The following is a 27,757-nucleotide window of genomic DNA, read 5'->3' as shown; positions in this document are numbered from 1 at the left end:
TTTTTTTTTTTTATTACTCACTCGTATGGTTCTGATATATTGTGTATCCTTAAGAATATCAAATACAGGTGTGGATTCATTTAATTTCTGTAATATATTGAGATTAAAAAGGGTGCATTCGTTTTTTGATCCTTGAATTTATCTTAAGAATGCACGTTAAAATTGAACTGCTTTTGTGAAACTCCTCGGCACATTGAACGACTGTCCTCATAACTAATGTATTCATATGTAGTCGCTCGGTGCATTTTCCCCTTAGTGGCCGCCCACAAGCCTGACATGTTATTACCCATGAGAATACACCGATCTCTCCTGAAAAACCTGTAAATATTTATAATTTAACACAAAGGAGGTGGCCCTGCGTCATTACAGCACCTGCCGGTGTGTAATGCAATTTGACCTGCGTCCTGAGAGTCAAAGGCATTCAGTATTATGAATATTAGCTACAGTGTTAGCGATGCCTGGCGCATACACAAAAACTGGAGTCTGGGATGTGTTTCTTCCCGATGCGCAAACACACATGCTGAAGCTCACCAGGTTATTGGTTATGAAAGGGAGGGGGCAACAGCGAAGGTGTGGTTGTCATGGAGATGAGAGGAGCGGAATGGGATTTGTTGTATCAATAACCTTGAGGAGACAATGGGAATTAATCATAGACAGACAGTGGCGGCTCGTCCAGGAGAGCAAGAGACTGGGGACGTACAAAGAAGGGAAGAGGAAAATGAATCGTGAAGTCTCTTCTGTTCACCAAGACTGCATTTATTTAATAAAAAAAAAAATACAATAAAAACAATAAAACTGAAATATTATTACAATTTAAAACAACTGTTTTCGGTTTTAATATCATAAAATGTATTTTATTCCTGTGATGCAAAGCTGAATTTTCAGCATCATTACTCCAGTCTTCAGTGTCACATGATCCTTCAGAAATCATTCTAATATGCTGATTTACTGTTCAAGAAACATTTAATTTTAGCAATGCTTGAAAACAGTTGTGATGCTTTTTTTGAAAACCATGATACATTTTTAAAAATTTCTTTGATGAATAGATTTGAATAATAATAATTTATCAATTTTGATTAATTTAATGCATCTTTGCTGAATTAAAGTATTCATTTCTTTAAAAAAACAGTGTTAGCGATGCCTGGCGCATACACAAAGACTGAAGTCTGGGATGCATTTCTTCCCGATACGAAGACACACGCGCAAACACACATGCTGAAGCTCACCAGGTTATTGGTTATGAAAGGGAGGGGGCAACAGCGAAGGTGTGGTTGTCATGGAGATGAGAGGAGCGGAATGGGATTTGTTGTATCAATAACCTTGAGGAGACAATGGGAATTAATCATAGACAGACAGTGGCGGCTCGTCCAGGAGAGCAAGAGACTGGGGACGTACAAAGAAGGGAAGAGGAAAATGAATCGTGTAATCAGTCACACCGCTGGCTCTCCAGCGCTCATTATCAAATTATTCTATAAACAAGAGCTGGCGATCAATAACACAGGATTGTCCTTTAGCAAACAAGCACTTCAGAAGTTAAAGAGAAAGGCTTGCCAAAAAACAATACAAAGCATTTATATATATAAAATCATTTCTTTATGTTAGAAATTGTTAGGATGAATGAAACATGTTCTAGACATTAGTTTCATCAGTGTACTGTATTCTATTAAAGGGATAGTTCACCCAAAAATGAAAATTCTGTCATTAATTACTGAATGTGAAGGAACACAATTTAAGATATTCTTGATGGAATCTAAGAGCTGTCTGTCCCTGCATAGACGCCAACGCAACTGAAACGTTCCCAAGTCCAGAAATGTAGCAAGGAGATCTGTAAAATGATCCATGTGACATCAGGGGTTCAACCGCAATTATACGAAGCTACGAGAATACTACAAAAATTAAAAATAACGACTTTATTCAACAATTCGTCTCCTCTGCATCACCCTGGTGCCATTTTGGAGAATATCCGCTGGACGTAAACAACGTATGCTGTTCTGTGTCAGCTGCGTCACGCCGGATCGGTTTCCTATGTTGTTGTGATTTTATCTGAACGGAAACAGCGTATCCGTGTGACGCAGCTGACACTGAATAGCATACGCTGTTTACGTCCAGCGGATATTCTCCAAAATGGCACCAGGGTGATGCGGAGGAGACTAATTGTTGAATAAAGTTGTTATTTTTTATTCTTTTGCGCACAGAAAGTATTCTCATAGCTTCGTATAATTGCGGATGAACCACTGATGTCACATGGATTATTTTACAGATCTCCTTGCTACGTTTCTGGACTTGGAAACATTTCAGTTGCGTTGCTGTCTATGGAGGGTCAGACAGCTCTCAGATTCCATCAAGAATATCTTAAATTGTGTTCCGAAGATGAACGAAGGTCTTACGGGTTTGGAATGACATGAAGAGGAGTAATTAATGACAGAATTTTCATTTTTGAGTGAACTATCCCTTTAAAGTTAAAAGGATAAAAACAACTCCGAATGCTTCATTTCCATAACATCTTAGCCTTTATATAATTAGGTAGATTTTTAGGTTTTCTGATATAAAATTATGTGATTATGTGAGTGGTTTAATAACGATGCTGGCCTTAGCAAGCAGTTAATTAATTGGGCACATTTTGAGATTAAACACTTCTCCTGTCCTGATGCAGGGTCTTTATTTCCCCTGGAGATCCAGCGTGACTGTTGCGGGTTATCTGATTTTATCTTGTCTTATCTGTTTCCAGGAAATGCAAGTGGAAGAGCTTAGCGCAGTAAGACAGACCCTGCAAGCTGATCTAGAGACATCAATCCGGCGAATCGTTGATCTACAAGCCGCGCTGGAGGAGGTGGAGTCCAGCGATGAAAGTGATACAGAAAGGTATCACTAGTGACGTGCGCCTGACCTTTTCCATTTCCTTTTTTGTTTCTGTTACAGTGTCTCGCATAGCAAGGGGAAATTGTCTGCAAACCAGTTTGTATACTATACAAACTAAATAGTATTCAAGATTGTGATTGGTTCGTTCCAAATAATTTTGAAGCATCATCATGCATTTTTTTTTTTGTTTTTTTTTGTTTTGTTTTGGGTGGGGGTTGCATTTTGTTTTTGTTTTTTGTTTTTTTCAGGAACATTTTATTTAATTAAGGTTGCTTTATTTTATCTTGTTTTTTTATTTAATATTTTTTTATTCTATTCTATTTTATTAACTTTAATTCAGGGTTTTTTGTTTGTTTTTGTTTTCATTTTGTTTTTCAGCTAATCTAACTTTACAATTTATTATTTTGTTGGAATTGCTTTATTTTATCTTGTTTTTTTATTTTATTTTATTTAGGTTTTTTTTGTTTGTTTTTGACATTTTTTGTTTTAGGTTTGCTTATTTTATATGTATTTAATTTTATTTAATGTTATTTATTTTTCAGCAAACTCAACTCCATATGTACAGCATATACAGTATGTATATGCATAGTTTTTAGAAGTAACGTAAGTTTTTATTGACTTCTTGATGTTCTAAAAATAACATCAAGATGTAAAACTTCAAAACCAAACAGAGGAAACAGTAGATATATTGTTTTCTTCCCTTTGGGTTTGAAGTTTTACTTCTTGCTGTTACTTTGTAATTGCTTTCATTCTTTTTCAGTTGAGCTGAAATGTGAAGAGATTTTTCTAACTGTGCAAAATCAAGGCTACACTTTGCTACTATAAGCGCTTCAATAATGCCTTCCTCCCTCGACACCCATAGTAAAATGCAGTCCAATGTATCAGCGTTCAAGACTTTGATCTTCTCCACCAGACTGCTTAGACTTCACTGAAAATTCGATATGCTTGCTTTGCTCGTACCTCCAACCACTTTAGTTATCCGCTCCACTCCTGTGTGTCTCTGACTGCGTCTCCTTCTTCACACAGTGTGCAGACGGCTGTGGAGTCCTTCTCTAGAAGGAAAGATCTGTAAGCACTCCATCCCCCATCCTGTTGTTGTTCTCTCCCATGTATCTGTGTTCATTTACTATGTTCTGCATTTGGGAATGAGCAATCGGAGGAATGCAGGCTTCAAAGTAGGTCAGTGGCTGCATATTGGACTGGACGATGTAGAAAAAAAAATCATTTTTTAGGCTTTCATAGATATCAAATTTTTAGTCAAACATTCTAATTATTGTTTATATATATATATATATATATATTCATTCAATAAATAAATTTAATAAATATTTTAAAATTTTAAATGACTTTTTTTTTTTCACCTAGTAACAGAGCAAACAACAATCAGATGTTTCGGCAGCAAGCCTTCTTCAGTGAATCATATAGTGACGTTTCCTACAAGAGTTTTTTTTTTATTTTTTTATATTTCTTCAGATATATTATTGCAAATGTATTCCCTATATTGTCCAGCTCTAGTTGCATAACATACATTAATGTCTGCTGTGAAATGAAGAAATGCACTGCTTTATGCAGTGCGGTTTCTTTTTTGCATATAAATGCACGGCGTCTCTTTGTGAACCGTGGCTTAATGGTGTTGGCGGAGTCTAACGCATAACCATCCTTCTCTCGTTGGTCTAAAAATTTGCCATCAAGCAAATGTTGATGGATGGGCCAGCGCTGCATTTGGCTGTTGATGTTGCCTGCTTAGCCTGTTGCTCAGTGCTGTAAGTGTGTGTGGACTTGTGTAAGGTCACGACTTCCTTTCACACGTCTGAATGAAGATAGACGAGAGTCTCCGCTGGACGGATGTGAACAGACACCTACTCGTCAGACGCAAACCGCAACATACCCACACTGCCACTTTGCTTTGTTAAATGCAAGAAGCTTTCCTCTGTGCGAGAGAGTCCTTTTTAAAAGTTCACCAGCTGTGATATGCTTTGTCTTCTGAATAATGCATGCGCGTTAGCCGAGACCCCCCGCGTCTCGTCTCTTTCAGTTGTCTGTGCGAGCAAAAAAGGGGATAAAATGAACTGTTGCAGTTGCTCAGAGCTTTGGGTCTTAAATCTCTGTACGAATTTAGTGAGTCCAATTACAAGAGCAGGGTAGGAGAGAACCCACGGCATATGCAAGCAAATTAACATTTTTGTTACCTTACTCTTGTATGTTTGAATAAGAGCTTCTGGAAGCTAGAATAGGTTTTGACGCAATGGCTCTGTTCCAAAACCTAGTGATCTGCACAGCATTTTAAGTCATCATAGGCATACATACAACAATAAACCATTTCTAAAAGATAGGTACTATAATTTGTTTTGAGCAATGAATCCATGAATAATTCAATCCTAAAATGCAATGCAATAAGCAATTTAAGCAGAATGCTACATGGTGGAGATCAAAATTAGAGAACCATCTATAAATACTTAATTTTTTCTGAAATATTGTTAATCTTCATCACTCAAAATTTGAAGGAATATTATCTGTATACCACTGTACCACTAACATGTTTGACAAAACTGGCAAGCAATTCCAGCTGCAGTGTTGAACCGATTCCCCATTGAGCGTCTCTGTCTTATCCTGTCTTCTCATGCATTTGTCTTACATAGTCAACCGGCCTTTTTTGGAGAACTTGAATGAATTAGTGTCATTGTAAACCGAGAAATCACATATTTGGAATGACTAACTTATGATTAAATTACAATGGCTGAAAGGGTCATCCTCCTGTCGCAGGGTTTTAGTCATCTTGCGATCTCAGTGGAAAGTGGAGAAATGCTGGCAGTTAAATAGGGTTTGTCATATAATTAAGGAAATTAGTATCAGGTGCCAGATTAACGCCAATAACTTGGAGGTATCTGTAAGTGTTCTCTAATTTTGATCAGAGTTCTATTTTAAATATCTCATTCAAGTTTTGTATACTGTGCTTCAGAATACAATTAATTTATCAAATATGCTTAAAAACTGCCCTTCTACTCCTGTTAGGTTCACTTTAAATAGGGCTAAACAGTGACCTTGAAATTATAGGTTGTTCTCTAATTTTGATCTCCACTGTATATACTTAATGCAGTACTGAAATAATCTAATAAAAAATGCAATTTTAGCCAATATTTGTGTGAATGCACATTTTATGCTTGGTAGAGTAGCTCTTGCATCATTTAGCAACATGATGATGCAAAACTAATTGTACTAATCAGTTGTGTGTAGTAGCACAACTTATTTCATAGCACCAAAAGCTCATAGTTCTGTGTATTTCAGACAGTAGAGCATGGTGGAAGCAATGCCAAGGTCATGGGTTCGATTCCCAAGGAATTCATATACTTATACCTTGAATCCAATGTAAATCACTTAAATAAAAGTGTCTGCCAAATACATAAACGCAGATGCAAATATATGCCAATGCAGAGCATTCCAAATCAATCACTTATGAGAATTCATGGCTATGCTCTTAAAAATAAATGTGCTTTGTTGGGAACCATCCATGTAGATCCTTTTAAGTCCATGAAACCTTTCAATTGCACAAGAGGTTCTTTATAATGGAAAAAAAAGTTCTTCAAATTGTTAAAATATTCTTAACACTAAGAAACAAAATGGTTCTTTTAAGAAATTATCTCTGAGAGTTTTTTTGGGGAACCCAAAATGGTGGTTCAATTCCATTGCTACAATTGACCGCTTGCGCTGTGAAAGCATGTTGCACAGCTGTTAATCTTTCCAATGAAAGCATGATTTTCACACTAACATGGGGTTTGAATTTCAGCGACACCATGTCCAGCGTCGGATCCAGTGTGGGTACTGAAGACGTCGGCGAAGGGATCCGTCAGTGGGCAGGTGTACCGCGAGGAGGACGAGGAGGCAGAACTTCTCCTTACGCAGGAAGCAGCTCCGGCCGCCAGTCTGTTACCGACACCATGAGCACCTACAGTTTCAGGTAACATAGCAAAAGAAGACTGATAATCAATAAGCATGAGTGTGCATCAATAAACAAGGTAACACCACCAGGCCAGATTAGGCAAGTAGTAATTTTTAGCAAGCATGGCTCTAATCCTGTATAACTGACTGACTTTTGTGAATCACAAATGGAGATTAAGCATAAGGTCTGGACTCTATGGCTGTATTCCAGTTATTTTTTTATACCCTTCACTCATTTCCCTCTGTCTCATTGTATGTATGTCATTGATTATGCTGCACAAGTGTCCACTACTGGTGAAGCCTTTGCAATGGGCTGAATTGGAACGTCCTAAGCCTTTGATCACTTGGAATCTGCTATGGAGTTGATTTATTATTTACATTTTTTCCCTTACGAATTTGTTTGATGCAACATTCTATATGTATATAGGTATGCTTGGGCTGTTTTAAATGTTTAAAAAAAACATTTATATATCATACAGTTGTTTGGGGTGAGGATAAATTAAACTCGATGGCGTCATAATCGTGTTGCATTGTGGTCTATGGAACTACCTGAGGTGTACATATGAAGTAGACTCGTGTTGTTATGTTTGGGGGTGGGTTAGTGTCGTTATGATAACAGATCTGCGTGCAACCATATGTGATTCGATCAGGATCGGCGTAAATGTTAAAGCAAATAATGACGCAACAATCTGTGGTAACACACTATTTTGATAGTCCACTTTAGACATTCTACTAATTATAAGTAACTTTGCAATTACGTTAATATCTGCTAATACTGCTAATACTTAATGGTCACCCAACATGCATTCATAACCATCTACTAATAGTCTAATGAGAGTTAGTTGACATTTAGTTGCAAAGTTACTTGTAGTTAGTAGAATGTCTAAAGTGGACTATCGAAATAAAGTGTAACCCACAATCTGCATTAGAAACAAGCAACTAAACATTGGATTACACAAACTTTTGAAATTTGGTATCTACAGTAGTTGCTTATGTTGCTTATTATGCTTATATGCCACAGTCTTCATAAACATGGCTTTATTTACTGGTGGATGTTAAAAGACTGCAGAATCTCGAAAAGTCGCAAAAATGTTTCCATTTTATTGTGCCTTATGCATCAGACACTTAACAAACGAAGTGTGACCATGACATCTAAGGCTGAGACTATAATAATTCATTACATTTATATAGCGCTTATATAAATGTATGTGAAATCCTATGTGAGGATTAGAGTTGCAAAAAGGTGGAAATGTCCAGTACATTTCGGAAACATTCCAGAAATTTTGGAAACTTTCCAGGATTTTTTTGAATCTTCCAGCCCAGGAATTTTTTTGAAAGTTTCTGGAAATACACTGGAAATTTTCCAGCCCTTTGCAACCCTAGTGAGGATTGACATTGATGATGATTAGTCATGTCTTGTCAGATACTTGAAAATGTCTCCTTTTGTGCTCCATGGGAGCAAGAAACCCATAACCATAACCTAACCTAACCATATGGGTTTGGAACGACATAAGGGTGGGTAAATGATGATTTAATAACCATCCTTTAATTTATATTCACTGTTACTGTCTGTCATTTATTCCATATGACAGATCTTGCACTCAAGACCTTGACGAAGACGTCAAAGAAAGTTCCAGTGGTCTTGGCAGAGCGTCGTCATCCACGGCCCTATCTGAGCTCCTGGAGGGTCTGAGGAAGAAGCGCGCTGGGTGGGAAAGAGGCTCGGAGGCGGGCGAGGGGAGCACAGTGTCCCTTCCCATCTATCAGACAACAGGGGCCTCCACGCTACGCCGCAGGTCCTCAGCGCTGTCTCTAGAAGCAGAGGAGGGTCTGGAGGACCTGCCTCGACCTGGCATACTGAAACCTCCCAGTCCGCACCTGCCACGTGCCTCCAGCCTCCGCTCCCTATCCGAGTCAGGCCCAATGTCCTCCACCACCACAACCACCACAGGAAAGATGAACCGCTTCAGCTCCTGCGACTCCCTCGCATCCATGACCTCCACCGCAAGTTCCCGCCGCCACTTGTCCAACCTGGCCATCCCTGAGGAAGGCGAGGAGGAGCCCAGCTCGAAAGCCATGCCTCCTCTTGGCACCTATCAACCAATCCGACGCCGTCTACTTGGTGGCCTGGTAGCAGAAACAGAACAGTCGCAATTGGGATCGGAACCACTTGTATTCCAGAATCGCAGACTCCTCGGGAATCAAGACAAGGAGAGGGCCGGAGTCGATGCAGGGGACACCAGCTCAGACATTCTCCCAGCCATCCGTCGAGCGCAGTCCACCAGCAGCCTGGCATCTAGCAGTTCCCGAACGGGCCAGAGACGAGCCCTCAGTGTGCACTTTGGGGAGTTGCCGCCCTCCAGAGCGCCACGTAGGGAGTCCGACTCGGACTCTTCAAGTTCTGGCGGATCTCAGAAGCGCCGTGGGCCTCAAGGAGAGAGGCTGGAAGCCGAGGGCAGCGAGGACGTCAACTCGGTGATGAAGAAGTACCTCAAAAAAGCAGAAGTCGACTAGAAGACTCAACGAGGTTAAGCTTAAAACTGCACTGGCCTGCTTTACATTTAAGGGGGTCATATCATGAGGAAGCTAATTTTCCTTGATCTTTTGAGTTTCTACTGAAACATACTATAACTTTGAGAACTCGAAACTTCTTCCCAGTCCAAATCCAGGGATATTCTGAAATCCGTGGATTTGTATTGTCAGAAACATAATTTGATCACCCATACATTGCACATCACAAACGTCAGTTTGGTGTTTAGAAGGAAGTTGCATTTTCTGTTGTTTAACAGTTCTTATAGAATAATTATTGGAGGATATTACCTACAGTGTCTTTTCCTTACTGCGAGAAGCAGAAGTACCTTTAAGGAACCAATATGCACTCTTTAGGTACAAAGGTGTACCTTTTGAAATGGTACCCCCCACAGTGACAGCTTTTGTACTTTTTATTCTGAGAGTGTATGCAAAGTGAATGTTTACATGTATTAAAGGCACAGCTGCAAAGCAAAAAAAAAACTGTATGGAAAATGGTCACGAAAACTGTTTTGGCTTTTTTGTGTGTGTGTGTGTGTGTGTGTGTGTGTATGATCCCTTTAAATGACAAAAGAAAAAGAAAAATGAGCAACATGAAACTAAATTGAATTGTGAAAGGATGTGAATCATTTAGTCACTCTCTTTTTTTCTTTCCCCTGACAGGATTGATGAAGACATGGAGAATTGACTCAGTCCAGAATGCATTGAGGCTCATTTAACTGGAAGCACAAATACACTTAGGATTTATTTTGAGCACTGTTTGTACACAAAGATGTTAAAGTGAACGCATGAAATTCCTAAAATTCTCACTGTAAACATGCCCTTTATTCGAGCCGTGCTGATCCCTGCGGGTGCTTCAGGTAAGGGAAATTAATCTTGACCAGTGAAAGCTCGCTTTCCCTCTCAGCAGTCAGTGCAAATTAGTTGAACTCCAACAGATGTAAATAAAAACGTCGAGCAGAATCATTGGTATTTGCTTCGACCTTTCAAAGGAGAGGAACAGCATTACATTCACAGAGGAAAACAACTGAAATAGAGCCGTTTTACAAAGCAGTGATTGTGCGTACAAAGCACAGGCTCTCCATAATAATTGAGACAGACCTGGTTTCTGCAATCCAATCATTAACCTAGACTTATTTGCCTAGGAATGGAGTAAAGAAAATAGTTTGTACTTAATTGCCAGAGCAGAATTTGAAGCTGCTAAACAGTGTCCAAATGCTTTGTAATTTAATGTGCTTGGTAAGCATAAACAGGCTAAAGGAATATTCCAGTTTCAGTTATACTAAATTGCAGCATTTGTGGCATAAATGGTGGATATCGCAAAGAATAATTTTGACTGGCTCTCCTTAAAGTTACAATGAGGCACTGAAAATGGAAGTTAAAGAGGCCAGTTTTGGAGGTTATAAAAATCAGAAATGTGAAACTTTTTAAAAGCTTTTCAGTTCTGCTAAAACTGTAAAGTCATTCAATGTGGTCATTACCAATATGCCACAAGTGCTGTAAATTGAGCTTAACTTTAAAGTTAAGGCTCAATACATGATAGATCTACTCACTGAAAGCAGCACATTACAGTGATTTTACCACAGTAAGATTTTTCTTAACCTTTACCTCTGGTAAATCACTAGTCATTCATATTTAGGGGTACATTTCATGTCAGCCAAAAAGTCAGAAAATCAGTATTCTTTTTTGATAAATAAATTAGGTGGTTGAATAATATATCCCCTTAATGTGCTAAATTAATTGTTTGGCAAGCTTAAGGTCTAATGACTTTTTAAATATGTTAATGGAAATTAACATTTGATTCATTATTTTGTCAACTGTGTTATGGACAAATGTTGTGTCAAATGAACACAGTATGCTGAATTTAGTGTTATTCACCATCCTTACCAAAGTCATCCATCTCCAGAGATATCCCCATCTTTTTTTCTGACGGATTGGTTCACATTTAGAAGATTTATAACATAAAAACCACACATAACACAGTTGACAAAGTAACACAGTTGACAAGAATGAACTTAGTATCCATAAAGCATTTTAAACGCACTCACATTATAATATATATTATAACGTTAATGAATATATTATATTTGACACTTCAAGTTGTAAGGACTTATACAATAACATCATAACACTTTATCAGTCATGATTAAGCAGACATAGATATATGCCAGATCTATATTATATAGGTGTATGTCAATCATGAGGAATTCTGAATGCTTTTTAACCCTTGACAAATGTGAACATAATGAGTATATGTTATTATGGATATGGAGTTCATAGAAAGTGTGGCCGTGATTAGATCAGTTAAGTTTATCCATTGTTTTAGGCAATTCCTATGTAATTTCTGTGTAATGACTCCCCTATGTGAATATTTATTTTTATCAACACTCAGTGGGAGCATAAATTGACACTGAATTGTCAACTGTGTTACAGCTGATGGGTAACAGAGTTGACATTTCGGCCATTTTAGGGCCTTGTGCAAACTGCTGACCTTGGAATAGTTAGTACATGACCTTGATTAACTTTTGTTTTTATATTCGTTCTCTACATATTTATAAATATAACGTGACGCAGGCTCACCAGAACATGTTGATAACACAGTTGACGGTCAATTAATCTACTCTATGCGCAGACAATAATCTAGATAAAATATTGAAGAGGAGAAGTTATGACTTGCCACACTGTCTTCAAATTTCCCTCCAAAAAAGGTTAAATACAGCACGTGATGTTGAAAATTGTGTCTTTGGAACAAACCATCGCTGATTTATAGGGGGTTTTATAGGGAGTAACAGTTGACACCGATTTCTCAGACATACACAAAATGGATTTAATGTAGAGGTGCAAAATATTTTTTTAAATACCCTTCTCGTAATGTAATGATTATTTGACAAATATTTATAAGAAATATATACAGAAACATTTTAGAGCTAATCTGAAGAGCAAGACCTCAGTTACCAAATCGGACCGCACAAAAACAGCAAATTCCAGTATAGAATGCCATTTTTGCAAGACGAAAGATGGATATCTGTTGGATTTTTGTATTAAATTAATTAGAAATGTCCCGATATAAAAGTGATCATTGTTTGAAGTGAAAAAGTTATTGAAAAATTAGTAAAATTGATAGAGTCCATGGATATGACATGTACCCCTAATTATAGAATGACTCTATAATGCAGTGCCTCGGATTTAAATTGGTGCTTCTGTCGCATTAAGACAACACCTGCAGATACTTTTGTGCCAACGCAGTCATACTTTCTTCCACAGACAAAATGCTTTGAGAAAATGAGACCAGTTCGCTTTCCCCTCTAACGGTTTTATTGACGAAGCATAACTACAATGGGACCATGGTGAGAAATTTGAGCTCCCAACTCAAATGTCCAGCAGCGGCCTTCTGGGAACGTGCCGCTTCCCATCCACATCTGCAATAAGAGAACATGATCAATGCTCGAGTCTCTACATGATCAAATTTGTACGTCATCTACAGGTCCTTGCCTGGTCACACCTTTGCCTTCCGTCCCCTTCCTTTACCCTGAAAGAAACAATGTTATTCATTTTTGCATAGCTTTAGAAAAAAAATAAATAAATCAAGAATAAAAAGCTACCTTTTTAGGTGGATTGTCACCATCTGAGGCTTCCCTGCTTTTACAAAACACTTGATTAGTTTGCTTTGAGAAACTAATGAAGGACAAACAAAATTAAATGTTAGATTTAACTTACTCATCCTCTCCCTTTTCTGGCTTCTTTCTCTTTGAAGATAGAATGGAGCAGTGAGAATTAGAACAAATTTAATTGAAACAACTTGTGACCTATGAGACGAAGCCTTACTTTGCCAGCACCATTTTTTGTGACTTTCTTAACCGGTGATACTTCAATATCTTCCTCCTCTTCTTCTACCTCCTCATCCATCTCTTCATCCAGCTCTTCATCATCGGAGTACTCCTCCACTGGGAGAGATTTTGGCACAAGTCCCATTGACTTAAATACCAACCACAGATAGTAGCTAAAAATAGAGCTGAAAGGACCACTCACAGGCCACATGTTCCGCTCCGACATACACAGGCCCAGAGCCGTGCTTCAGGCGAAAGGTCACGGGTGGATGAAGATCCAATCCAGACAGGTTAACCTGATGGAGAATGAAATCTCATGAGGTATATACACAGACTTGTGGACGTGAAATGTGATTACTGTAGCTCTATTCAAAGTAAATTATAGAAGACTCCATAAAAATATAGTTTCACAACATTTTTCAACCCTCTGGTGCTGCTTGCATGGTCATCAAATTACAGATTTTTTTTATTATTTGAATTAAATGAACGTACTATATTTTAGTTCAATAAAGTTTAATTTTATTGTGCCATTTATGGAATAGTTATGATCTATTTATTACCCGTTAACTGCTTTTTGAGCATAGATCTGAAAATTAGGTTTCCAACTTAAAGGGATGAAAATCTTGACATTGCTGAACTGAATTATTATTAAACGGCAACAAACAAACAAAATAAATCTTTATGAAAAGTGCACAAAAATACTGTTTTATGGAAACTATATATTTTTCAAAACATGTTTTAGCCCAATCTAAAACGGCGTGACAAATCAGATAAATCTAAGCAACTGTGTTCCAAATTTGAGGTTGATATCACAAAAATAAGTGAGCTTTCAGTAAGGTTTTGCTTCCCATTACTCTCCAAAGCTGTCATTTGACCACACACACGACCATTTTACCTAAAGTCTAAATTAAAAAAAAAAAGTTAAAAAAAAAAAGCACCAGAGGGTTCAATTGAAACATAATCAGGGTGAAAACAAAAAAAAAATCCACTATTAGCGAAAATGCTACTTAGAGGGGCATTGTGGGTATTTTAGCGAGCTAACGTTTGCACAGAAATATCACAAAAACGAATATTTCTTACCGTAGGCATAGATTTAGCATGTAGTGTTGCTATGGGAACCGCTTTCGCGCTGCTGTTGCCCTCACCGGTGACCAACTCCACAATATTGAACTCATCTTTAGCGGTGTGACCCAGACACATCTTCAAATCAAATATTAATGGGTTAAATGTAATAAACACCGATTAAACGTCGCGTTACCTCGACAATCACTGAACCAACCGTTCTCAGTGCCAGCTGGTGTTGATGGTTCGTATCATCCGTCTTGAAGGACTCTTCTTTATTAGATTCATTGAGTTCACAACCTGAAACAACGAACGATTTAATATAGAATATTAGTACGTTTTGAATTATATTTTACCTGAAGACACGAAAAGTGTAACATCTTACCCCAAAGAGTGGATAATGGTTTCTCGGTTTTGCTCATTTTGAAACAAAAACTGAAAGGCACATACAGTAAATGTTTATTAGACAATTTAATGCGCAGTATGTAATGTGAATTATTCAGAAATTCGTTATATATTCTCACCAGAAATAAATCTCAGGGCTGTTTCTAGGACAGCAAAAGAAATGAAAGAGTGAGTTTACGCCCTGTGAACGTTAAAAGAGGAAGTTAATTGCTCATCAGGTGACAGTAATTAAGTCAGGATCACTGCAGGTTAATTATGGATCCGACCTGCTGCATGAACCTGCTGAAAAAATCACTTCTTTATAATCATGTTTTAATCGAATAGAATTAAGCTGACTCATAATTATGCATACTAAATATGTTGTCTTTTATGTTATATTAACCTCTCTTATAACCGGGGCTAGTTGTCACATGGGTACGTTTTCGCAAGGTCTGCAATTAAGTGCTTATTTTCAATAGCAGTGGTTTAATTTACTTTATAAACCTAGTGTAAATAAAGAGCCAAATTATGATCATGTTTATGAAGTAAAGTTTAAAACAAACAAAAAATAGAATATCATCGAGTTTTGTCGTGTTGTTGGGTTAGGAAGCGAAAAAAGCATGCTTTAAAGAAAGAGTTGACTATAATAGAGGTATATTAAAGTTCTGTAGGCTAATAGTTATTTAGTCAATAAGTGAAACTTGCATACATTAAGGAAAGAGTTGACTAGGCTATATATGTGTGTGTGTGTACTTTGATTACATTTTATAAACAGATATGTTGTGCAATGATTTTCAAATCAGTGTAAAAATAAATAGCAGATTTCCACTGACATATATTGTCACAAATCTGCATCTGTATAAATGTGGATTTTATTTATTTATTTTTGTATTCAAGACTTTTTGTCTTTATATATACTGTAAATCAGCCTTTAGAAATATTCACTGTAGTAAAAAGTGTGACAACTTGCCCCAGTCTCCCAAAAAGATCCCTCAAATCAATTATTCTCATGAGATAAAGCTGTGTCTATGAACTCCTTTCATAATTCATGCATTTTACACTAAATAATTAATTAAACAATGTCTTTTTTATAGCTGCTATACAGCTGAATTTCTCTCATATTTGAAGAAGCCTGCATCATTGATTCTTATTTTCCTGTTTATTACTGTGAAGCTGCTTTGAAACGATCTGTTATAAAAAGCACTATATAATAAAAGTGACTTGACTATTTTTTTTGTTGTGTGACTCAATTCAACATGTGAGCCGGATGTGTATTTCAGTCGTTTAACTTCTATTTGCCATGGTTGTTTATGTATCTCAGATCCCCCTCAGTTCCATATGTGCTGCACACTCTCATTCTGTCGTGTGATCTATTATTAACAGATGCACCGGATCGCTCAGCCTGTGAATTACGGAGCGGGGAGAGAACATGGGCTGTGAGTTTGACCGCCGCTCCCCTGGGTTCCACCGCCAGCCCCTCGCCGCCATCAAAGACCACGAGCTGCCGGATGAAAAGAAAGTAGAGGAGGGGGGCCGAAGACGCCATGAGGACAAAGAAACTGGGATATTACGAGGTGTGGGGGTGATGGGTAAATCAATATTATATATACAAATATTATATATTGACATTAGGCAGAATTATGAGCTGTGTCTGTAATATAACTTCATCATTTTCAGTGTCTGCACACCTGAGCTCACCAGAAGAGACCGAATGACATGCGAAAAATATGCCTTGTAAATGAAATGTGAAGCCACATGGGAGCTCCACTCACACAATCTCGGCTCCTGACGGCGTATAGGATGGTTTAGAGAGCGCGTGGGAGGGCTCAAGTGAATCCTTGCTTTGTGTGGGCCCCGTTCTCCTCTGTGAAACACTCACACACACTAAGTTAAAAAGCACAAATGAACCCAATGAGCATTTGTTAGCTATTATTAATGGTGACTAAGAGCATTTGTGGGCTGTCTAATGCGATGAATGAATGCATGGTGCACGGTGCCAAACGGCTGTTCGGTAACGTGACAAGTGTGCTTTAAAGTCAACATGACATCAAAATTGATATCGTGTTGAAATTTGTAATAGAAGTAAGAGTAAATAATAATAGAGTAAATGTGACCACAAAATCAGTCATAAGTATCACAGGTATATTTGTAGCAATAGCCAAAAATACATTGTATGGGTCAAAATTATCGATTTTTATTTTATGCCAAAAATCATTAGGATATTAAGTAAAGATCATGTTCCATGAAGATATTTTGTAAATTTCCTACCGTAAATATATCGAAACTTAATTTTTGATTAGTAATATGCATTGCTAAGGACTTCATTTGGACAACTTTAAAAGCGATTTTCTCAATATTTTGATTTTTTTGCACCCTCAGATTCCAGATTTGCAAATAGCTGTATCTCGGCCAAATGTTATCCTATCCTAACAAACCATACATCAATGGAAAGCTTATTTAATGTAATTATATGTATCAATTTATAAAAAATTTACCCTTATGACTGGTTTTGTGGTACAAGGTCACAAATAGAAATTTACTTTCTCAGAACACAACAATGTTCTTAAGGATGATTCATCAGCAATTTTTTATTATGTTAAAAAAATATTTTCTTTTTATACTTGCTCTGGCTCTAAAACAAATTTCCTTTGTAGCTGATATCACCGATGCCACAGACCCCCAAATGTGATGACCCCTTCCTAATATATGACTTTATATAAAAAATATATTGAAAAAAATGGCATGTATATTCAATTTATAACATAAAATTGCAGCAAACACACAGCAATAATATGTAAGTGCTGTGACAAGTCTCAGTTAGCCTAATGCAGTACACGTAGAAAGTTTTTTTTTAAATAATAAATAAAAAGAAAACAAGTAGATAGAATAGAAAAAGAATAGGGAACGCTTGTGTTAGAGGGTCCTTTTTTAATAAAAATAAAACAAGACAAAAGAATAGAAAAATAATAGAGAATGCTAGTGTTAGAGGGTCATTTTTATAATAAATAAAAAGAAAAGAAGATAGAATAGAAAAAGAATAGAGAATGCTAGTGTTAGAGGCTCTTTCTAAAGAAAACAGTAAATAGTTTCAGCCAATAGCCAAAAAGCTGTTTACATTGTCAAGGTTTTAGTCAATGATTGTAGGTAATGCAACCTTTCTAAAATCTTGCCAATGATTAATGCAGTTCTTTAATGTTGCTGCAATAATAGCAAATAACAGTAGATTGAACTAAGCAGTGCTGGTACATATCACCTACTTTTTTTTTATCCATCAGTTCCTGGTGGATAAAATCAAGTCCTGCCCTACTAATTTTTTCTGTCTCGTTGAATATCGTGCTTCACTTAAAAATGCGTCATCTTACAGCAGCAAAAATTCATTTCACGTTGACTTTAATTGTTCCTGGGAAATGCTCCAAAGGTGTTGAAAACTAAAAAAATGAGTTTCCCTTCCCCAAGGACCTTTCCACACTGCATTAACTGCAGAATACCTGTTTCGGCACTTCCTAAGTAAACTAAGCATATTGTGGATTTGCTCGTTTGGTGACATTTCAGTGTGGAATCACAGCAACCCGGCTGATAGATGGCAGGAAAATGGAGACAGTGTGGAAAATCACAGATAATCCTTAGACCTCCTTGGAATCTAATTAAGATTTTCTCAAGGAAAGGATGGGATCCCTCTATAAAGTGTCAATAGTGTGTCAGTCACTTTGAGATTTTCTTTTCATGGATTTTTTTCATTTCTCTAGCTTAAATAGAAGAGTGTGGCGCTAGCAACACCAAGGTTTGGTTGCCAGGGAATGCATGAAGTAAAAAAAAAAAAAGTACATTGAATGCAATGTACATCACTTTGAATGAGTGTCAGCAGATGCATATGTTTCACTTTATCTGTTTTAAGATAAATGCAACAGCATCTTTATATTCAGAAGCTGACTTTTAACTATGGCAAACACAGTGGTTTCAGTGCTGGGCAATGAGCCATACATGAATCATGTGTCACGCCTCATTAGTCTGTAAGGCTGAGTGGCATTGCCAACATTGAGCTGTGATCTTACAGCCTTAGAAACAGGCAGTCGATTGTTTAGACAACCAAAAAGCTCTTTCCTCTTTTATTACTCCCAAACAACACTGGACCCTATTGACTTTCATTATACTAGAAAAAAACAAACATTTTTCAATATATCTTATTGAAGATCATTTATTTTTTGCACAGAAGAAACTATTTGAAAGTGACTAATTTATGTTTTTTTCAATGTACTCACTCTCAGGCCGTACAAGATGTAGAGGAGTTTGTTTCTTCATCAGAACAGATTTGGAGAAATTTAGCATCACCAATGAATCCTCTGCAGTGAATGGGTGCCGTCAGAATGAGAGTCCAAACAGCTGATAAAAACAACACAATAATCCACAAGTAATCCACACCACTCCGGTCCATCAATTAACATCTTGTGCCAGAAGCAAAAGTTTGAAGTTAAAAATGTCTTGATGGATTGTCACTTCATAAAACATTAACTGATGGACCGGAGTGGTGTGGATTACTTGTGGATTATTGTGTTGTTTTTATCAGCTGTTTGGACTCTCATTCTGACGGCACCCATTCACTGCAGAAGACCTGTTGGTGAGCAAGTGATGTAATGCTTAATTTCTCCAAATCTGTTCTGATGAAGAAACAAACTCCTCTACATCTTGTACGGCCTGAGGGTGAGTACATTGTCAGTAAATGTTCATTTTTGGGTGAACTATCCCTTTAAGCGAATTTCTCCCAATGAATGTTTTCTCTTTCTCTTCTGGAACACTCACTCAGAAGTAATTAACAAAGATTATCGCAAAGCAGCTTGATCCAGCTAACAAGCATTTGAAAATGACGCTCTCAGAGAAATGACTTTCTTCTCAGGCCACTGGATTGACAAGAAATAAAAGTGCATCAAAGCGTCACATATCTCAAAGCGGGCTGGAGGTCTTTATGCGGTTTCTGTCCAGCTCTTCTCACATAGCCAGGCATATCTTGTTGAAACAGAGTCTCTTCTGGTCACGGCACCTCAAACTCAAGGTCTATCTCATTTCTTAGTGCAGGCCAGGAGCCTTTTAGCCTGAGATGAGAAATATGGGATAAACACTAACGCTGTTACTGGACTATAAATTCCCTTGACTGGTGAAGTCATGCATGATATCATATGGGGCTTCACTGTGGATTGATTTGGGAAAAACATTTGGTAATGTAAGTAGACACCAGCCTCTCCACTGGGAGTTGTAAATTGCCTTTATGGTAAAATGCAGACTGGGGTAAGTGGTCACACCATTCTCAGAAATGAGTTCTTCATGTATGTCAGAAAATTTCTGATTGGTTAAAAAGGGTGGGCTTGTGTTTATTTCAGATCAAACTATGCTCTATATATCTATCTATCTATCTATCTATCAGTAACAAATAAGCATTCACTATTTCCCTGGATTCAGATTCTAAATTGTAGAAGCATATTCTCCCCACAGCATCAGCAACTTTTACACACACAAACCAGAGAGAGAGAGCAAGAGGAGGGGTGAGTGAAGGAGAAGACACACTGCGGAGTTCAGCAGAGAAGAGATGTAGAGAGCTGGAGACGGAGACCAAACCGACATCACAGCTGTGAACACACAGGAGCACATGCACACACGCCGCCTGTGAGTTCAACTCCAAGTCTCTGACACTAAGCAGCTCTGCTGTGGACTTCAACGCTGCATCTGTGATTATTCTGGGCTGGACCCCCTTTGGACTGTGTCTTAACATGCTGGGAGTTCAAAGTGATGCTCTGCTGGTCGGCTTGATGGTTTGGATGGGAATCCTATGGGGAGAGATCACAACCCAAGGTAATATTCATTACTGCACTGATTCATTCAGATGCCCTTGTGTCTTTGATGCACTGACACTGCTGTTTAACAGAAAGAGCCCTGGAAACTTTAATAACACACACCTCACTTTTATCACGATTACGCACAGCCTATTTGATAAAGACTCGTTGCAACACAAGTATTTGAGTTTAGTCGCCCTGATGCGACATGTGAGGTTTACGGACAAGATCATATGAGACAAACATGCCTGTTTTGATCAGTTTGGCTCGTGCATGCGCTGCCAGAATTGTTTTCAAGACAAAAGTGGGGCAGAAATAATGAAGAAACATGCTTATGTGTGGATCTGCTGCATAATAACGCGCGTGGACAAAGAGAAACGCTGCGGGATTCCAACTGAATGTGATTTTTATAATATTTCACATCTATAGATGTAATGCGTATACATCGTGCTTAAATCACAGTCAAGAAGGACCCTTTGGACTTGCGCTTTAAGTGTAATGAAAGTGCATGGAATGACATGAGAATGCACTGGTTTGTTGTCAGCTAATGCGTGTGTATGTGCGCTTGTCCATTCATAAGCATGCTTCCTTCACGCTATTATGAGTTTCTTTGCGCAAGATTGCTATAAAAATAAATGCTTTCTTTTGTAAATCGTGCGCTCGCAACAGAAACAGGAGCAGTTTGATTTCAGTAAGTGTCACCTCCCCAAAACAGGAGCCCTTACCCTCCCTGACCTGGTGTAATAAATGCAATGCTGTTGCATTATTCATGCAGATGCGTGAACAAGAAGTCAAATGACTGTGTTGGTTCATCCACCCGTGTTTTTCTTCCCCGAGCAGCTCTTTAATCACTTGCTGTGTAAATTTAGCTCAGTTCCACGCGCGTGGGCAACTCATCTTTAATCGGGACATGCGCGAGTGCATGGGGCTCCTTAACACGATTCTGTCCTCTAGTAAAAAAAAATGATGTGTTTATTTTCCGTCAGTGGTGTGCACTGATCTTCTGAAATGAGAAGGAAAAGGCACCTCTCTGCGTTTGGATTATTTCTGTCCCATGTAAATTCATATTCCAGCTCCATTTGACATTTCCAGGTTCCAGGTTAAAGGAACAGCGTTTTCTACACTATAAGCAAGTATAAACAATATAGCCTATATGTTTTCGTTTCTATAGAACAACCTAGGCTTATATTAAAAACTCACGTATGCGAGTTAAACATTGCTTCAAACATAATCACTACAACAATACAATAACGGATATTTTATAATGTCATTAATAGTACAAACTGCTGTTTGTATGTTTTATTAGGCTATATTAGTCGCAGTTATTGTATCATCGACTATCCTTGGTCAAACGTGCGTTATGGTCGCAGACATGGAGGTGCAGCTACAGCTTTATTATTTATTTATTAATTCGAGTGATTTTAAATTAATTTTGATTCAGATTTAACTGAAAGTGGTGATATGTGACTGTTTTGTAATTATTCGTCTATATTCATCGGTTTGACGCATTCAGGTTTTTCGCGCACATGTTATGAACGTCGTAGGCGGGCTTTATTCCGTTGACAGCGTGATCAGCCAATCACAGCGAAGCAGACACACCCACACGCGCAGGTACGTTTCGCGCTTTACTGCTCGTATTAACGCCATGTTTAATGATGAGGTTGTCGACGCAAAAGAGCTCAATAAATAAGACAAAACCTTCCTCTGAAACTTCATATATAGTGTGGATAGTGTTACTTGAGAAACACGAGTGTCATATTTTGTTATTTTTTTATTTATTTTACTTGTAAAGGAAGGCCTACTAGCAAGCACAACTTCCTGTCACCGTGAGCGCATCTTTGCTGATAATGTGAGTGTGGTTTGCTACAATCAGTACGTTTTTACATGTAGTTTACATTCCTTTATGTATCATGCTAAATTTGCTAGGTTGTCCAGTTTTAGGCTACATGGCCATTAAGTGAACCCATGAACCACTTCTGGTTGCCCAGTTAATCATGTGACATGAAATCCCACAAAATTTTACTATATAAATAAAGAATTCAGGGCCAGGTGTTGTGGGTTAAACAAAAGATAACTTCCCTTTAACACAGATGGCTATATAGTTTAAAAATGTGTAAAAACATGCAGTAGGCAATACACAACATAATGTTCTTTTTAGCAACGTCATATGACCCCTAAATAATTAATTTAGTTCATTGTGTGTTAAGGGTTTGATTATACTTAAATAAAACACATAACACAAGCACTAATATTTAATAGTATTTAATTCTTTATTTATTTTTAAAAAATGGTACTTCTAAAAAAATATATTTCAAGTGCTTCGAAACATCGAATAATTTTTCGAAGCAATTGGTTCAATTGATTCAATGCTTCGAAAAGCTTCGTTTCTCCCATCACTATAGTCTGTACTTCCTCAACAGACCACGAAACCATTTTTTGGTTGTTAAAAAAAGGTGCGCTCGTCTGTTGTGTCTCGTGTAGCAAGTTCAGTGACGCGGGTAGTGACTATTCTCTCCGGCCAATCAGTGATCAGCAAGGTTTACACGTCACGTTTTGGTAACGATACGGTTCACTTAGAACCTCAACCGAGGTGGTACTGAAAAAAGTACTGGGTACCAGGTACTGTACACAGTGGAAAACCCCCCAAAAGTGAACCGTGCCGTGCCGTGCCGTACCGTACCATGCAGTGGAAAAGCGCCATAAGAGAGTTGAATGTTGGATAACTGCACAGGCAAGATTTGTGAGTGACTAGTCTCATGTTAATACATATAGGCCTAATATTAAGTCTTGTGGATTCTAATACATAGGCTATAAGTCTTGTGGGTATTTTTTATGTTTTCCCTTGCTCCATAGACTTCCATTTTAATGTTCTGTTCCATTTAGTTTAGATTGACAGCTTTAACCATGCATTATTCTGTTGTCAGCACAGAATATGATGTGTAAAGAAACAAAATGGCGTTTTAATGGCAAAAAGCATTTGTTTTGCAACTGTACAGTTATTTAAATTCTAGATTTCCACATTAGCTTCCGAGTTGGCTTTTGTTTAATTTACATAGTGGAAAATGAGAATTGAATTAAACAGCATAAGAGCATTACTTTAAACACAATTACAGTGCGTTGTTTGTGTTTACAAATAATGAGTTGAAATAGTCTGGAAATCGACAACATCTGTAATAGTGATTCATTACTTAATATAGAACTGAATTTGTACTGAACCCAGCACTTTCCATAACTAGAAGTGTTAGATTACAAAAGTTATCATGTCCCTCGTGTTCACTTTGGATCACGTCCCATAATAATTGAGTTCTCTTTGTTTTGGCACACTCTGTTTGTTAAAAGGAATGAGATCTTAGTTACACTAGCTGTCTTTATTTACTGCCGGTGATATGATAGAGCTCTTCCATGCTACGAAACACATGAGAGTGATTTTTCCTGGTGACTCAAATGAATCTAAATTGTTATATTTTAAAGAAATAATTCTCTCATATCACTATTTGCTCTCTATCATTGTGTTTGGTGTTCCTTCATTCGTAGAAGAATTGTGCTGGTCGCTCTCTTCCATGCAATTACAGTGAATGGGAACTAGGGCTTTCGTGCTTCAAAAGCGCCATAAAAGTAGACATAGGACTCACGCTCTGCTTCCACAGAGGAAAGAAAGTCATACGGGTTAGGAATGAGTAAATGAGTGCGATTTCTCATTTTTGACTGAATGCAGAACTATCGCCTGCAAAGTTTTAAGCAAATTCACAGTAGCTCTCCCAAAAATCAGATCGACTATTCTGGCGGTGCTGTCAGTGTTATTTTCACAGGGCCAGAACTCTCTAGGTGACAGACTGTCTGTTCTGCACCTTCTAAAACTCACTCATCTGGAATTTGTCCTTCTCTTCCCATCACATCACTTCCCGTCTTTCTCCGCAGCTCTCCCTAGTTTCTGATACACAAAGCCAAATCAGAATAGAAAGGGCAAGAATGTCCTGCAGGAAATGTCTGATAGGAACTAAAACAAGTGCGTGAGATGTGCTCTCAGAGGACTACAGGCTTAAATATGTGTCCTTTGCTGTGGATTTATGGAGACCTGAACTTTGGGTCATAACGTAAAAAGTGTCTTTTGATTCATTAACATGTAAATAAGGACTGTTATTACACTCTTAAAAATAAAGGTTCCAAAAGGGGGTTTCACAGCGATGTCATAAGAACCCTTTAGGTTCCCCAAAGAACCTTTCAGTGAACAGCTCTTAAAAGAACCATTTTTAAAAATAAACTAAAGAACCATTTTCCACTGGATGGAACCCCATAGAATATAATAAATGCCAATAAAGAATCTTTATTTTTATGAGTGTATGGATAATTATAGACATTTTCTGTTATTGCTTCTTGTTATGTTTTTGTTTAGCAGGCCTCATTACCATGATTTTCTATAAGTAATTAAAGAAAAGTGAATATTTGTATAAGTATCAGCGAGTGGCATAACTACCAGCAGTACAGATGGGGAAAATTAAATAATTATTTTAAATTAATATTTTAATGTGACTCAAGATACAAAGGCACAGTACAATTTATTAATACTTTATTTGTCTGATACAGTGTTTAAAATGTTACTTACAAATTATTTAATATTATAAAAATTATTACATTTATTTGTGTAATATAAATATATTAAATAAAAAATACATTATGCATTTCTAAAATTATATTTATATAAATTAAATTAAAATTATTTATTTAATATGATTTTAAGGAATGTTTTAAATCACTTTTTCTAAAATATGTATTTGTAAAAAAAAAAGTCTAAAACTACATATTTCATATCTAACCAGCCCCAAATATTGTATGGTAGCTCTTACCTTTGTCATTTATTATAAAATAATTGTAATTAATTTAGTCAATGTTTAATATAACTACAATAAATTTGCAATAAAGTAATGAATTACATTATACATTTATACAATTATACTTTAATTAAAATTATTTTTAATTAAATCATTGTTTGTTTTTAACAAAGTATTTCAAAATAAATTGATTTTAAAAGATGAAAAAAAAATGAAAAAGGCATCCGTTTCATAGAATAACTCATTTGATTGTACCTGTGTGGGTTTGTTGATTCAGGATATGATGGGCTTCTGTCTGGTTCTGAATCCATCACCAGGTGTTTGTTTTGCTAATATCATATTTCCCTAATCGGATATGAAAACAAACGCTGATGTAGATCCGTTGAACGCTGCCATGTTCTGTAAATATAAGCGTTAGGTAATATCTCTAGCGTAATTTGTTGGCTGGCATTATGGTATTATTTCAATTAAGCATGTGGTGTGTTAAAAATAGCAATAAGCTCTTAAAATTTCTGTGTACATCAGAATACGGTTGTATGCAAGATCACTGCCATTTTATAAGCTTAGGGCAGCTTAGGTAATATCTGCTATCCTGTAGCTCTATACCATGGGCTTGCGGCCTGTGCGCGTACAGTGGATCTTGGAAAGTGCTTTCCACTGTAGTTTCCTCCGAATGAGAGGTTTGCATCGGATGCCCTGGAGGTTTGCTGACGGGAGGGCGACTGACAGCTTCTCTTTAGCGCCTGGAGCCCGACTCAGCAGCTCAGCACCTCCTCATCGTTCATACAGAGGATTCTCTAGTCACCGGAAACTGGAGAGACTTTCTCGGGTTTCCTTTGAACACTCGTGTCCTACAGCACAAAAAAATACAAGATGAGATGTGGACAACCTAAAGATTGCAAGTGGTGGTTTTAGGAGATGCTTTATGCATTACCAGCTAATTAAGTGACAGTAAAGACATTTTATATTATTACAAAAGTTTACTATTTCAAATAAATGCTGTTCTTTTGAACTTTCTATTTAATAAATAATCCTGAAAAAAATTCATTATGGTTTCCACTGTCCTCAACATTGATAATAATAAGAAATGTTTGTAAATGTTTATAAATTATATTTTATATTTTTATAAATTAATATTTTATATACATGCAGCCTGGTGAGCATCATAAATACACTCTTAAAAATAAAGGTGCTTCACAATGCCATAGAAGAACCGTTTTTGTCTCAATGGTTCCATAAAGAACCTTTAAAACCTGAAGAACCTTTCTGTTTCACAAATGGTTCTTTGTGGTGAAAGAAGGTTCTTCCGATTATAAAAAAGTAAGAAAGAGATTTTTGACTAAATGGTTCTTTTTGGAACCAAAATTGGTTCTTCTATGGCATTGCTGTGAAGAACCTTTTTAAGCACCTTTATTTATATATATATATATATACACATACACACATATATATATACATATACATTTAGCTGTCATGGAATAGTGTGTGCTATTATAATTTTTAAGAAATTATTTTTTACTAAAATCCTTTTAATTAAAATATGAATTAAAACCTACATTCTTTAAATGTCTGATTATTCAAAAAAAATGTTTAATTCAGTCATATAATTCATAATTCATAACTAGTTACAATTCCTCCCTCAACCTCAGCTGAGATATTATGTGGTAGCTGCCAGAAACAGTGTTACATTTGTCATTTATGTTAGTGTTTAACCAACAACCTACAGATGAAAAAATTTTGAATTTTGCACTAGCAAACACTGCTCTAGGTCTAGTTTCAGGTTCAGTCCCCCTTTAGCAATCTGTGTTTTGCTGAAGGGCAAATATGGATGCTTTTCTTCTTGCTGGGATCAAACCATCAACCTATTGGTTACCAGCACTGAGCTTTTGCCCACTCGCTTATCAGGTAGGCAGCAAGAGGCTGTCAAACGAAAAGACAAATTAAGGCCCTCGTTAACGTTTCCAGATGAAAATGTGAGGAAACAGTTTAGCATAAACATCCTGACACAAGAGTTTCACAGCCGAGCATCTGTTGCCTCGGAGTGTTAATGAAATTATCAGAAAGTGTTAATCAGCCCTGACTGATCGCATTGGTCGAGTGAATCCGACAAAACTAATGAACGGCCCAAAGGATCGGCTCATCTTTACCAGTGCCCTGAAAAGAGAATATATTAGTGTGTGTTTTGTGTTTAGTTGCACTGACTGGATTCATTTCAGGGGTCATTAAATGCTCTAAAATGTTTACTCTGACATGCAGAAGACTAAAATCAACTTGATTTTCATAATAAATGATCCTAGTCTTATTTTAAAGGATTCAGTGCATGTCGTGTCAAAATTGTTTGACTCAGAACATTAATCACATTGTGTTGCAACCACCATTTTCGTGTTTGTTGAGTTTTAAGTAATAGTTCTCTCAAAAATAAAAATTTGCTGAAAATGTACTTATCCTCAGGCCATCCAAGATGTAGATGAGTTTGTTTCTCCATTGGAAAAGATTTGGAGAAATGTAG

The 27,757-nt window shown here is 37.1% G+C and overlaps 3 protein-coding genes across 3 annotated transcripts in view; 2 read left to right on the top strand and 1 right to left on the bottom strand.

Annotated features, from left to right (window-relative positions):
- LOC107741678 (unconventional myosin-XVIIIb) overlaps positions 1-10,915 on the top strand; it is a 62,431-nt gene extending 51,516 nt beyond the window's left edge. The window contains exons 43-47 of the mRNA XM_016554453.1: positions 2,729-2,862; positions 3,886-3,927; positions 6,644-6,814; positions 8,388-9,322; positions 9,988-10,915. Of these exons, the coding sequence (XP_016409939.1) occupies positions 2,729-2,862; positions 3,886-3,927; positions 6,644-6,814; positions 8,388-9,309 (1,269 nt within the window). The 3' untranslated portion in view covers positions 9,310-9,322; positions 9,988-10,915. The remainder of the gene's footprint in view (positions 1-2,728; positions 2,863-3,885; positions 3,928-6,643; positions 6,815-8,387; positions 9,323-9,987) is intronic.
- Positions 10,916-12,621: 1,706 nt separating this feature from the next.
- LOC107741685 (nucleoplasmin ATPase-like) lies at positions 12,622-14,787 on the bottom strand. Its single transcript, XM_016554459.1, has 10 exons — positions 14,738-14,787; positions 14,599-14,648; positions 14,431-14,513; positions 14,232-14,351; positions 13,354-13,447; positions 13,150-13,268; positions 13,042-13,070; positions 12,927-12,960; positions 12,817-12,853; positions 12,622-12,743 (listed from the first exon to the last, which is right to left on the bottom strand). The coding sequence occupies exons 2-9, from the start codon at positions 14,633-14,635 to the stop codon at positions 12,821-12,823; spliced, it is 549 nt and encodes a 182-aa protein (XP_016409945.1). The 5' UTR covers positions 14,636-14,648; positions 14,738-14,787; the 3' UTR covers positions 12,622-12,743; positions 12,817-12,820.
- A 5,375-nt stretch (positions 14,788-20,162) lies between these two features.
- LOC107741658 (seizure 6-like protein) overlaps positions 20,163-27,757 on the top strand; it is a 50,608-nt gene continuing 43,013 nt past the window's right edge. The window contains exon 1 of the mRNA XM_016554425.1: positions 20,163-20,438. Within this exon, the coding sequence (XP_016409911.1) occupies positions 20,357-20,438 (82 nt within the window). The 5' untranslated portion in view covers positions 20,163-20,356. The remainder of the gene's footprint in view (positions 20,439-27,757) is intronic.

Source organism: Sinocyclocheilus rhinocerous, unplaced genomic scaffold (assembly GCF_001515625.1).
Source record: "Sinocyclocheilus rhinocerous isolate Xijiao unplaced genomic scaffold, SAMN03320098_v1.1 scaffold886, whole genome shotgun sequence".
NCBI classification, from domain to species: domain Eukaryota; kingdom Metazoa; phylum Chordata; class Actinopteri; order Cypriniformes; family Cyprinidae; genus Sinocyclocheilus; species Sinocyclocheilus rhinocerous.
The sequence above is the reverse complement of the archived record's forward strand: the minus strand, read 5'-3'. Positions and strand labels throughout refer to the sequence as shown.